This window comes from Oratosquilla oratoria, chromosome 1 (genome assembly GCF_046742065.1).
Source record: "Oratosquilla oratoria isolate Oo_2021 chromosome 1, ASM4674206v1, whole genome shotgun sequence".
Taxonomy (NCBI): Eukaryota; Metazoa; Arthropoda; class Malacostraca; order Stomatopoda; family Squillidae; genus Oratosquilla; species Oratosquilla oratoria.
The window spans coordinates 96,474,268-96,488,016 of record NC_134777.1 but is presented as its reverse complement, the minus strand read 5'-3'; the positions used below and the strand labels follow the sequence as shown (position 1 = coordinate 96,488,016).

Sequence of the window (13,749 nt, the reverse complement as noted above, 5' to 3'; positions counted from 1 at the left end):
CCTTTTTAGTCAGGACTCAGATGCTGCAACAAGTGTAGATACTGTATATGGGCCAATATGGCTACCTTACAAAATTTATTCTTAGTATAATCTTCAAAGATTAAACACTCCAAATTTCCTTGTCATGAATGGTTAAACATACACATAAAATAGGATATACAATAAGGTATGCACAAATTAATCATGGTCTGTGGGCCTGGAAAAAGCCAGAAAAGAGTGCAAGGATAGGAGCAAATGGAGCCTTCTGTCATGGCCATCCCCTGGAGGGGGGGGAAGTTCCTAGGAACAGGCATCAGACTCAGACATTGTAGATATAGTAGGCTCTGAACTTCTGACTCCATCAATCCAAGTCCTGCGGTTCCTGCTGTTCCTCTATTTCAGATGGGGAAATCTGGGGCTGGCCGCCGGGGCTGGGCAGTTTATCAATTGAGCCCTCAGAATATTCTGTTTCTGAATCATCCGACTCAAGCTGAAAAGTAGGGATGTTGCTTGAAGCAGTAGAATCCCTGCTGGCTGATGGCTGTGGTTGTAGTAGTGGTGGATATGTGGCAGGAGCTGCTTAAAACAAAACATTTTTTTTTTTTTTTTTTTTTTTAATAAAAACATTTCTTAAAAAAAAACACTTTTTTGTGTTGCATCTATAGGACAGCATAATGAAGGGACAGTTGTAGCGTAATAAAGTAGCATGATTTCTCATGAATAGAGATATTTTTCTATCACAAACAAAATTGTGTGTAGCTCTGGTCCATAGGGGCACCTCATATAGACTCTAAAGTATCAGCTGCATGCTACTGACCAGCTTTTAGCCCCACAATAACATGCCCCAGATGGGGTATAAAAAAAAAAAAAAAAAATAACAAGCTATATATATTTAGTTATGTGTCCTGATGCCAGGGTTGCCAACAAGTGATGTTTATATTGAAATTATAATTCATAGTAAAAATTGCTGTATCAGTTTAAAACTTTGGGGGCATTCTTGCCAACACTTGAAACAATTTTTCAGCAAGGTTTCATTTTTTTTTAACCTCTAAAGAGAACTGATGTCCTTAGAGTTGCAGAACTGTTTTTAATTTCCAACTGAAATTCTTTTGTGTTATATTTCACTTTTACAAGGTTTGCTTTCTTCAAGACAAGTTTATTTCAGCAACTACCCATATTTTTTCTGTTTATAACTGTAACATTGCTAATGCTATTGCTCTCATCTCTTAATATGAAGTCTCTTTTGTTCCTTGTTGTTCCACTTGGACTTCTCCAGTTCCATTGGTGACCTACGCACTTTTTGGAAGAACATGTTCATTGGTCTTGTGTAGTGTTCTGCAAACTTGACTAACATGTCTGTCATTCCTCTAACCTACAGTACAGTACTCCAAAATTCCCAATGCATGATTCACCTCCTATTTTTCCTTCCCCTTATCTTCCCATACTTTTCTGTACAAATTCTAATATTGATAGATATCATGAGCTTGGTCCAGAGACTGAATGTCAGTTTGTTAGGGTTGCACCTCCAGGTGGAGTTAAGGGGTGAGTCCCTAAGATGAAAGAGAAATAAAGCTCTCCAACATCCATCTTGGAAGAACACTATTTTAAGTACCTGTCATTGACCCCATGAACCAGACTAAAGTCCATAGGTTATGTTACTGAAGCAAAGGGGTTAAAGGCCAGTGATATTAACCATAGAATGCTTGAATTCAAAGGAAGAGGAATTGAAAGAAGTAAATTATTGTTACAAAGATGATTGGGTTAAGCAAAAATTGTAGTATGTATTAGTTATATAGGTACACAGACTCGTCTGTGTGGAGAGGGCATGAATCGTACAATTGGCAACGCAGGATGCCCGATCTGAGGGTAAGCAGGGTTAGTAATAAGTAGTTCCAAAGCAAGGCCTGCCCAAGGGTAGTCGTTTTTGTTTTCCTCATTGATTTATGTATCATTCCTATCTACCATAGAACTACCTTGAATTAGTGTGATGTGAACAGTGAAAGGCCCATATTTAAAATAGAGTGAGAGAAAATGACAAATAGACGAAATTTGAGTAAGAGTAAAGATCAAATATGTTGATTGTGTCGTGTCTGGTTATGGTGTATTATGGTGACCTCTCATCTGTGGTCTCGCATGGTTTGTACTATCTCATACTAGTACTGTTACTGTAAGAAATAGTGTATGTATTTCCACAGTGTGTGAGTAGTAGTGAAATTTATGTGGAAAAGCGAGATTAATATTTCATTTCTTATTCCTCTCTGAGTAATAGCTTAAATGGAAACCTATCTGAATCCTTCCTTTAATATTGCAACAAACGTTTAGGTTCATTGCAAATGGTGTCAGAAGTGGGATTACGGGATGATTGGATTGAGTAACATGGTTTGCATTCGCTGGTATTTACGTAACAGAGACAAGATGGCCGACCAGTTTGATCATAACACAGACAACATGGCAAGTTATCATGACGACTAAGCCAGTGGTAACCATAGTGATGCACTTAAGAGTGTGTATGTGGAAAACAAACCGTGCGACGACGAATCTTTTGCAAAGAACATTCTGGGAGAAATGATGGAGAACATGTTGAGACAAGTGGACGACTACAAGCAGGCTATTGCTATGGGACTCAAACAGGCACAACATGAGGCGGAGATGTACGTGGATGGACGAGTGTGCGATGCGAATTAAAGTGTGTCAGTCGAGAGGTGGAAGAAATAAAGCAGGAGGTCGCAGATGTGCGGCAAGCGATGGGTGAGAACCGAGTTAAGGGCCAGGGCCAAGGACGGGAACATCGTCCATGTAGCCAAGTTGGTTCGGCATATGAACTCCAGAATGTCGCCACATGTACTTCGTCCCACCCTCTCCTCAGTGACATATGAATGCATGTGGTCAGCCCACAAGCGTCTCCACTGGGGTCTCCTCTTCAGGCGGAACGTAGGAAACCTGTCGACTTTGATGGAAAGGTGACATGGGAGCCCTACCATGCCCAGTTTGAGCTGTTAGCAGATGCTCAAGACTGGGACGACCAGGAGCAGACAGTACAACTCATGACGTGCCTGAGAGGACCAGCAGTGGAGGTGCTGGGCCATTTGACTCAGGGGCAGTGGACATTGTATGAGTGTGTAATGATGGCTCTGAAACGTCGGTTTGGACAACACCACCTGGCTGAAGTGTACCGCACATGATTGAAGAGCAGGATAAGGGTGCATGGGGAACCTCTACCGCAGCTGGCACAGGATGTCGAGATATTGGTGAGACGGACATATGCCACAGCTTCGGAGGACATTGTGGTTACGCTTACTCGAGACTATTTCGTGGATGCCCTGCTGGACCAACAGCTCCAGATTTATGTGAAACAGGCGCCATAGAGTCCAAGGCATTCCTGCGCACTGCTGGCACGTTGCAGGCACCTATGCCTCCTCGTTGAGAAGTCAAGGCTCCTCAGGTACAGGTGAAGAAGATCACCAAAGCACATAACTATAGCCCTGAAGGCTTCAGAAGGAAGTGCTATCAGTGCAGACTAATAGGTCACAAGAGATGCGAGTGTCGAGTGATACAAAGGACGCATTCCCTTGACAAGCTAGATCAGATCTGAGGGTGGAACCACCTATGTTCTTGCCGTGCTGTTTGAATTGTGGTCAGTGTGGCCACAGGGTGGATGCTTGCCAGCAGGAAACCGTATTGGGCCAGGTACAGGGCCCAAGACTTGGCTAACGTTCCTGGGCCCCAAACTAGAGTAGGTTGTCACAACACCATGGCATCGGGTGTTCAGGTGGATGGTACCATGAACGGGAAACCAAGCAGGATAGTCATAGACATAGGAGCAGAGAAGACCATCGTCAAGACGGACTTGGTGAATGCCAGGGCACTTCCAGCCGCCAGACAGGAATTCTGTGGTGTGACTGGGCACTGCATGCTACTCAAGGGTCTAGTGCAGGCTGGTGTCGGCGTGGAAAGCTTAGAGGAACTGCTGTCTGTGTACGTGGCCAATGTGGAGGAACCTTGTCTGCTGGGCCTGGATTACCTGATGGAGAATGAGGCGGTCATTGACTTCCGGAGCAAGAATTGAAGGTACACGGTGAAGATGTGCCCTCAATCTTCCCGGATGACGCAGGTCAGGTAGTGAGCCACAGTCAGCAGACACCCAGGAGGAAGACAGAATTCAGTGCATGCTGTCTAAACTGGACAAGACAGCAGAAGTCCACGGAAATTGAGGGGAGCAGCCACAGCCCACAAATGATATGAATGGTGGACAGTGGGAAGAAGCAGGAACAATCAGTGTGGAGCTACCAGAGCACCTGAAGGATTTGGCACAGGGAAGCTCCACACACTTGACTGAGGGAGAGACAGAGTTGTTGTGTCATTGCCTGTGACAGTACACAGACGTGTTCAGCAGTGGAGACATGGATGTCGGCAGTACGTCGTTGGTGCGTCACACAATCAACACCAACAACAGCCCACCGATCAAGCATCCACCGAGGAGAACTCCTACAGCGAAACGAGTGGAGATGGAACAAGCTGTGCAAGAGATGGCAGCTTTTGGGTCTGGTGGAGAAGTCTGACAGTCCATGGTCATTGCCTGTGGTACTAGTAAAGAAGACAGATGGTACCAAGAGGTTTTGCATCGAGTACAGGACATTGAATACCGTGACTGTGAAAGATTCTTATCCCTTACCCAGGATCGACGACACGCTTGATGTGCTGACAGGAGTACAGTGTCTTTCCCGCTGGATCTGAAGTCAGGTTATCTCCAAGTGGAAATGGAGGAGAAACGCAAAAAGGCAGCATTCTCGTTCGGGCAGGGTTTGTGGTATTTCAACGTGAAGCCCTTCGGCCTTTGTAATGCTCCTGGATGTTTCAAGCACCTCGTAGAGAAGGTCCTCAAGGGGCTGCAGTGGAGGACAGCCGTGATGCACCTGGACGATGTGCTGGTCTTCGGAGGAAGTTTTGAGCAGGAGCTGGAGCGGTTAGAGGAAGTTCTAGGCTGCCTGAGGAAGGCGAACCTCAAGCTCAGTCCCAAGAAATGCACTCTCTTCCAACATGAATTGCCATTTCTGGGTCACTTCATGGGCAGGGATGGAGTACGTACCGACCCGCAGAAGGTAGCAGCCATGAAAAGTTGGCTGGTGCCCACTTGCACGTCAGAATTATGGAGCATTGTAGGTCTCTGCACTTACTATAGGAGGTTCATGGAAGGGTTTGCAACCATAGCTGCTCCGCTCCGCCAGCTTACACGAGAAGGAGCACGCTTCAACAGGAGTAAAGTGTGCCAATGAGCTTTCATCGACCTGAAGCAGACCCTGATGGATGTTCCGGTACTTCCGTATCCGGAACAGAGTCTCCTGTATCTGCTTGACACAGACACCAGCTCAGAGAGTGTCGGAGCAGTGCTGTCTCAGATTCGAGAGGGGCAAGAGCAAGTGGTGGCTTACTGTACTACCAAGTTCAGCAAGCCAGAGAGGACCTACTGCACTATGAGGAGAGAGCTTCCGGCAGTAGTGAAGAGTCTGGCCCATTTCCACCACTACCTGTGCGGAGCGAAGTTCATCGTCAGGATGGACCATGCTGTTCCCCATTGGCTGAAGATGCTGAAGGAACTGAAGGGGCAGCTGGCACGGTGATTGGGTTGACTGGAGCAATACAATTACTGCATTGAATATTGGGCTGGATGAGTGCACAACAATGCGGACAGCTTGAGCCGCTGTCCCTGTGACCTAGAATATACTCACTGTTCTCAGCAAGAAACAGAAGTGATTTTGGGATGTCTATGAGCGGTAGATACGGATGAGAGCGAGGAGAGATGGAAGAAGTACCAACGAGAGGACCATGGCCTCATTCCTGTAGTTCACTGGTTGGAAGCGGACCACGAGAGGTCCAGCAGGGAAGAAATGGCGCCAGAGGCCCGCCACTAAGTGCCTCGTGGACCAATGGACAACCTTACGATTGGTGGGAGGTGTGCTGCAGAAGTGGTAGGTAGAGGATCACCGGAGAGGATAGGTGACAGGTAGTTGTGTCGCGTGCTGTCAGAGCGGAGTTGCTAAAAGAGATACACGCAAGAACCACTATGGAGTGGTGTACTTGCCAGTTGTGTGCCACCAGGAAGGGACCTGCTCACAGGACTTGGGCTCCCCTCCAATTGTATCAAGTTGGAGCTCCAATGGAGAGAGTGGCAGTGGACATCGCTGGTCCGTTGCCCTGCACTACTCAAGGGAACAGGTTCATCTGTGTCGTGATGGACTACTTCACCAAGTGGCCAGAGGTGTATGCTGTGCTGGATCACAATACAGAGGTGCTCGTCAATCAGTTCTTCACCTACTTAGGTGTGCTGGGTAAACTGCACTCTGATCAGGGAAGAGAGTTAGTCAAGGGTCTTACGAGAATGATGCGCACTCCTGGGTGTGCACAAGACCTGCACCACATCCCTGATACCTCAAAGTGATGGTATAGTGAAGCGGATCAACTGTGCCCTGACTGACGAGCTAGCCAAATACTGTGAGGAGAGCCAACAGGACTGGAATGTATGGCTTCCTTACTTGATGATGGCTTACCGGTCTGCGGAGCATGATGCTATGGGGTACACTCCTGCTCGCCTCATGTTTGGGAGAGAGCTCCGCCTTCCAGTTGACTTGGCCATGGGGAGGCCCACGGATGTAGACCTTAAGTGTACTTCAGGGTACACAATGAAATTGCAATGTCTGGATAACACCCGCAGGAGATTGTGTCAACATCTTCGTGTGGCCGGCCAGGTGATGGCACACCTTTATCTACAGCACTCTAGGCCAGCCACATACTCTCCTGGTGACCAAATGTGGCTGCACAACCCTTGTAAGAAATGAAGACTGTCACTAAAGGTACAGAATGCCTGGGGAAGGACCATATACCATCCAGGAACCTTTGTCGGAGGTTACATATTGCATTTCCCCAGGAGCAGGGAAGCGAAGTAAGGTGGTTCATGTGGATCACCTATGGAAGTACACGGGAACAGAAAATTTCATGTGGAATGTGGAAGAAGTAGCTGTTTTTGTGAGTGATAGCGATGGTGATAGTGAGGATGAAGCTGTTGCTCGTGAAAGTGAAATGGAAAGTGAAAGCGAGATCAGTGATGTGGAGGAAGGTGGAGTTGCATTAGAACCAGTGTCAGTGCGACCCAAGAGGTCAAGGAAGAAACCAGAGTGGGTAGAAGATTATGCACTGGACAAAGAAAATAGTGAGTAAAGAGGTTTTGTGTTGTACTGTAAATTTTGTTTTCAAGATTGTGTTCTTTTGCTTGGTAATGTTTTTACTTAAAAGTGTTCGTATAGTTGTTTAGATTAGGTTAGGCTTGACACTCTCTTGTGTGAGTTCTTTAGTTGTAAACCAGTCGGGTCAACTGTTTTGAAGGAGGGGGATAGTGTTACGAAGGTGATTGTAGGTTAAGCAAAAATTGTAGTATGTATTGGTTTCAAATAGGTACACAGACTCATCTGTGTGGAGAGAGGGCATGAATCATATGTTTGGCAATGCAGGATGCCCAGTCTGAGGGTAAGCAGGGTTAGTAGTAAGTAGTTCCAAAGCAAGGCACGCTCAAGGGTAGTCATTTTTGTTTCCCACATTGATTTGTGTATCATTCCTATCTACCTTAGAACTACCTTGAACATGTAATGTGAACAGTAAAAGACCCATGTTTAAAATAGAGTGAGAGAAAATAATAAATAGATAAAATACATTGAATGTTATTGTCTGGTTATAGTGTATTATGGTGACCTCTTGTCTTTGATCTCATGTGGTTTGTGCTATCTCATGCTAGTACTGTTACTGTAAGAAATAGTGTATGTATTTCTACAGTGTTCGAGTAGTGAAATATATGTGGAAAAGCGAGGTTAGTATTTCATTACATATTCCTCTCTGAGAGATTGCTTATAATGGAAACCTGTATGAATCCTTCCCTCAATATTGCAACTAATGTCTAGGTTTGTTACAATATTGTAGTGTGATTCACCAATTTACATTTTGATAGTTAATAAGATGTTTGTCATCTCAACTCAGATGTAATAACTAGTATTACAGTATCAAGGATAAATAGGAAGTTTGAGAAATGGCAAACAATATTTTGTAATCACTAAAAAATTTTTTATCCCTCTGACACAGTTCAATAATTTAAATAGATACTTATTCTGTGTTTATACAGGTAGAGTGGATGGCAAAGAAAGTACCCATACAGGACCCCTATAGTAGTCCATATGCTGAAGAACTTGAGGGTTTAACAGTTGAGGCTTTCATAAGGAAGCACACCAGCTCACTGGAGGTTGTTGAAGTTCTGGATGTTGCATGTAAGGTTGCCTTTGGTAAGTTGTAAGTTTGAGGTAGTTTCATTTTAGCACCATCAAAGAAAGGTTCAAATATAATTTTTATTTTATCTTGTTCATGTTGGCATACCACAAGGACAGGAGAAAGTTGAGAATAAATGTGGTCAAAAGTAAAATGATTTAGATGTATGAGGAGTAATAATGGTGGCAGGTTTAATGTGAGCATGAGGGAGGAGAGACTGGAAGAAGTGGATTTTCAAATATTTGGAGTTGTATATAGCAGGGACCAATAACTGGTACCTGCATATGGTGATCCTGCAAGATGGACAGTAAAGCTGCCCATTTTCCAAACCCATCAACCCCCTCACCTCCATCAGGAGGTGCAACCCTGAGGGGCTGGGACTCGGTCTCCAGACTGGGCCCAAGATCTCTCTTAACCTACTTCAACTCTTTTTCTTACACTTTTTCACACATGGAGAGCTAACAATTGCCAACTACTCTTCTCTCCCTACTAATTTGAGTTGGTGGCATAGAAACAGTGCCATGCAGGCAACAATCCAAAGTTTTTCCATTGCCAGCAACTTTGGAGCTGCAGGTTTTTCACTTAGTGAAACTCAGGGCAACAATTGATTGTAAGTAGCAGTGAACAATTGATTGTAAGTAGCAATGAATGGAGGAGTGGATGTGGAGGTGAATCTTAAAGGAAACAATTAGATGTCTAGATTGAATGAAAAGTATTATGAGAAATAGACATTTGGGGATGAATAGCAAGAGAAGGTGGTGATAATTTCACTGACTAGAAATCCACAACTCCACAGTGGCTGGCATCAGTCCTAAGGCCCTCCCATAAATCTCTATGAGAAGAAAGTTTTGATTGTTGCCTCTGTTGTATTAATGTGACTGTTTTTATGTCACTGGCTGAAAATAGTAGAAGAGGACCAGTCACTGATTGTAAATTTTCCACAAGTGAAATTGTGAAAGAAATACACAAGGTGCTGAGATATTAGCATGCAATAAATCTTGGTGTTTATCATATGTCTGGGAGTGTTGAGAAAACCCAACCTGTCATCTAAGAAATATATCAGTAAGATTAGGAGAGATGTACAAATTGCTGCAGAACATTAAAGTGGTTTTTCACTCTATGGAAGAAGAGATAGAGAAAACTTAGAGACATTTGCCCATGACTGAAATATGCATCAATGATATAGTCTCTCCACAAAGTGAAAGATATAAACAAGATTGAGGGGATATGAAGAGCATTAACCATATTGGTCTCCAACCTGGCAGATAAACCATGTGAGAAGAGACCTGCCAACATTGAAGGATGTAAGAAGAAGAGGTATTTACCCAGTATATCTAGAAAGGATTTCTCCCTATCTCTCTCTCTCTTTTTTTTTTATATGCATGTATATGGAAAATTGTATTTCTTCTCATCCTTTAGACAGTGGTGATGACTTCATTGGGAAGGGCTTCATGAGGTTATGAGAACAATTAAAAATTATATTAAGTGCTTAATGGATGTGAAAAATAATCTTTTCTTCCATATACATAAACTCTTGGAATAGCTAGGTGATATCGCCCAAGTTGTAAAGATACATGAACTTAAATCTGTGAAATGTTCCCAAATTGAAACCATACATCATACGTAATTAGAGAGTAAAAGACAAAACTCCACAAACATTGCTCTTTTCCTGTATTGTACAATTAAGTACTATTGAATAAATGCACACATTTCCTTTAATTAAGTTTTAATTTGAGGACAAAAATATTATGGCTTATGATTACATTGGAATGTTGAACAAAGAAACAACATTTGAAGTATTACATTATAAGTGGAAATAGGTTATTGAAGTTTGAGGACTCCTTAGAATATAGAAAATTATGAAATTGATTTTTTTTTTTTTTTTTTTTTTTTTTTTTTTTATTCATTTAGTTATTTATTATTTTATTTTATTCTTTTTTATTTATTTATTCTTTAATTCAACTTTCGTTTTTACAGGTGCTGATGCAAGGAGGATAAGTGCTCTGTATCTATTGGCCTATGGAAATGCTTCTGGTGGAATTATGAAACTATTTGAAGTAAAAGATGCAGCACAAGAATTAAGACTCAAAGTTAGATAAGTTTGTCATTGTCAAATTTTTGTCCCCCATTACACCCAAATGGTATGGAAGGGGTCAGGATGACCATTCCCCTATCACACAATCCCCATTTGCCAAGATGGGAGGGGTGGGTAATTTATATTTATTTATTTATCTTATTTTGTTTTATTTATCATCATTTTATATATATATATACAGTATATGCCACACAATTATTTACAAATTAACTTCACACAAATAAAGACTAAGCACATATTTCAGGGGTTGTAATCAGCACTTACCCTTCTTCTAGTACATTATAAGTCTTATTTTACTCATAATATCCTGTTGTAAGCATCTTGGAAGACTGTTAGCCTAGTGCAGTGTCTCAATTTTCATGTCACACTGCTAAAACTATCAAGTAGTGGATAAAAGGTTGTTTTGTGGATATAAATTAAAGATTGGCTTGGTAACTGTACTGACATTAACCCCATAGAAAATTTTGGCTGCCTGAATACTGTAATCATATCCTCTCTTTCTCTATGATCTTGTGTGTTTTTGTGTGTCTCTGTCAGACTATGGCACTTAGGGTTGGAGTTATGCTAATGGGTTTATTTCTATATCTCCATTCATTAAATTTTGCTTTGAATTCATTGATGTCTGCCTGAATTATTTCTTCTAATTTATTCAGCAAATTGATGTATTTCTGCAGAAAGTTGTTCCTTGACACCTTCCAACCGGTTTGTCATCAGTATTTTGCTATGTCCTCTTAACCTCATCAGTATGAATCAAATTCTCACAGGCAGCACACTACTCATGTTATAGAATATAAAGTTACAGCTGTATTACTCATTTTCTTTCACTCTGAATGTTAACCCCTTCCATACGGTGCCGCACACGTAGGCGTCATGGACTTAGATCTCGGTGGCAGCAGCCAATGCCAGCCGTACGACGTGTCGTAATAATACTCGCATCATAAAATATAGTCACCGCTTATATCGATCGTTCTCTCTTCACCCGTGAATTTTGATAACCATAGAAAATGCGATTACAAAAGAATTAGAAAGAATGTCATTATGGAGGGGCGACTACAATAAATATAATCAAGACGCCGATATGGCAGCCTCGCGAATACACTCGCTCCCCATGACGCCTACGTGTGCGGCACCGTATGGAAGGGGTTAATAACCACAGAAAATATGACCAACCCAGGTCACAGAATATGGGGGTCACTGGGCTACAACTACAAAATAAATATAATAAAAATGCCAACACCAGCATCCTTGTATACCCACTCTTCCTTCTTCAATAGACATTCATCTCATTCCCAATGCCCCTTTTACCCCACCCATCCAGCTCATCCTTGGTCACCCCCTTATGTTCACTCCTTCCACCTCTGCCTTCCACACCTCTTTTACTCATTTTTCTTCACTCCTTCTTTCCATGTATCCAAACCATCCCAATAATCTTTCATCAACACTATCCCCCAACTCCCTTTTCACCCACACTCTCCTCCTCGCCTCATTTCTCACTTTATCCAGCCTAGAAACTTTCAACATACTTCTCAGGCACTTCATCTGTTTATGAACAGCTTATATGTGTCTGTCATCATTCTATTAATGTAGTGGATGGCAGAAAAAATTATGTGGTAGTGGATAGGGGAGTGATGCCTTGACAACTGCAGCATGATAGATGTTCTCCAGGATGGCTGAAGGACTACGAAGTAGGGAATGTAGGAGATGAAGAATAGGTTGACCTCAAGATCAAGGGGGGGTATGGTATGAATGTGGTGCTAGTATGGGTGTCCAGTTGGCAACCCTGGCCTGGGGTCAAAGGTCACCATGTGGAAAGGAGGGTGAATGAGGCATTGGCTGACGTGTGGGGCAAACGGTGAGAAGGTGCGAATGATAAAAGTGCAGTGGAAGGAAAATACAGACAGATCTTAGCTAGATGAGTAGGATCAATAGGTGATACAAGTGAAAGAGAAACTAGTGAGAAGAGTCTTCATTAGCGACATTAGCAAAGAAACAGGAATCACAAGAACCAGGAAATGATGCAAATAAGAGAGTTAAATGCAAGGGTAATGGGTCAGGGATTGGAGATGGTTAAAGAAAATGGAGAAAAGTGGGAGAAGCCAGTTGTTTGCTGACAACACTGTTTTTTGTAGGATGAGAGGAGGGATTGAGGAAGTTAGTGACAGAGTTTGGGAAGGTGTGCGAAAGAAGGAAGTTGAAGATAAATATGGGTAAAAATAAGGTGATGAGATGTACAAGGGGAGAGAGTGGCAGCAGACTGGAAGTGAGTATTAAGAGAGAGAGACTGGAGGAAGTGGATAGTTTTAGATACTTGGGTGCGAATGTGGCAGGAAGGGAGGAGTAGGGGTTGAGGTAAAATGTAGATTGAGAGAAATGAGTAAATGCCTTGGGGGGTTAAAAAGTGTAATGAGAATATGGATACCAAGAGGAGATTGTATGAAGAAGTGATTGTGCCGACAACACTGTACGGGGCAGAAACATGGAACATAAGGGAGGAAGCAAGGAGAAGTTTGAATGTGTTTGAGATATGGTGCCTGAGAAGTATGATAGGGATTACTAGGCTGGATAGAGTGAGAAATGAGGAGGTGAGGAAGAGAACAGGGGTGGAAAGGGAGTTGGGAGATAAGGTTGATGAAAGAGTATTGAGATGGTTTGGTTACATGGAAAGAACGAGTGAAGAGAGACTAGTAAAAGAGGTGTGGAAGGAGTGAATGTGAGGGGTCGACCTAGGATGAGATGGATGGATGAGTAAAAGGGGCATTGCGAAAGAGGGGAATGTCTGTTGAAGAAGGATGGGAGAGGACAGAAGACAGGGGTGAATGGAGAATGGTTGTGTATGGATGATGCTGTGATGCATGAGGGGGAGTGGGTGGGCAGTGGGGGATGAGGGAGTATTTATGAGAAATAAATTGGTGCAGCCAGAAGGGATTTCTCCCCTTCTCCTTTTCTGCATGAAGGGACAGAGGGGGGGGGTTGCCAATTTAATGAAGCAGCCTTGCTGTGGATGTGCTGTCTCTTGTGACACTGCTTCTGACCCAGAGCAGTGGACAAGATGCAGGGATGACCCATCATCCAGGAGGTGCCAAAATAAGAGGGAAGGAAGGGGGTAGACGAGAGTGGAATATGTAGGGGATGGAATGGGTGGGAGTGGTTTCTATGCCTTCATTTTTTTGGCTACCTCCCCTGTAAGGGGGGAAAAAGCCATTGATATATGTATATAATACGTCACTGTGAATACATAAATATATGTACATATGTTTGTGCTCCACATTTTAGATTGGGTTATACCATCATCTAGACTATTCTAGGTATTAATGCATTTGTATAAAAAGATGTTTCTTGATGGTTTTCAGATGTGATTCTTCAATTTGTTC

General features: G+C 42.9%; 1 protein-coding gene across 9 annotated transcripts in view; it reads left to right on the top strand.

Annotated features, from left to right (window-relative positions):
• Positions 1-13,749, top strand: part of LOC143023970 (putative flavin-containing monoamine oxidase A) — a 264,982-nt gene that overhangs the window by 233,956 nt on the left and 17,277 nt on the right. For all 9 annotated transcript variants that reach the window (XM_076182948.1, XM_076182741.1, XM_076182974.1 and 6 more), the window contains 2 exons: positions 8,144-8,300; positions 10,261-10,373. In XM_076182948.1, coding sequence (XP_076039063.1) covers positions 8,144-8,300; positions 10,261-10,373 — 270 coding nt within the window. The remainder of the gene's footprint in view (positions 1-8,143; positions 8,301-10,260; positions 10,374-13,749) is intronic.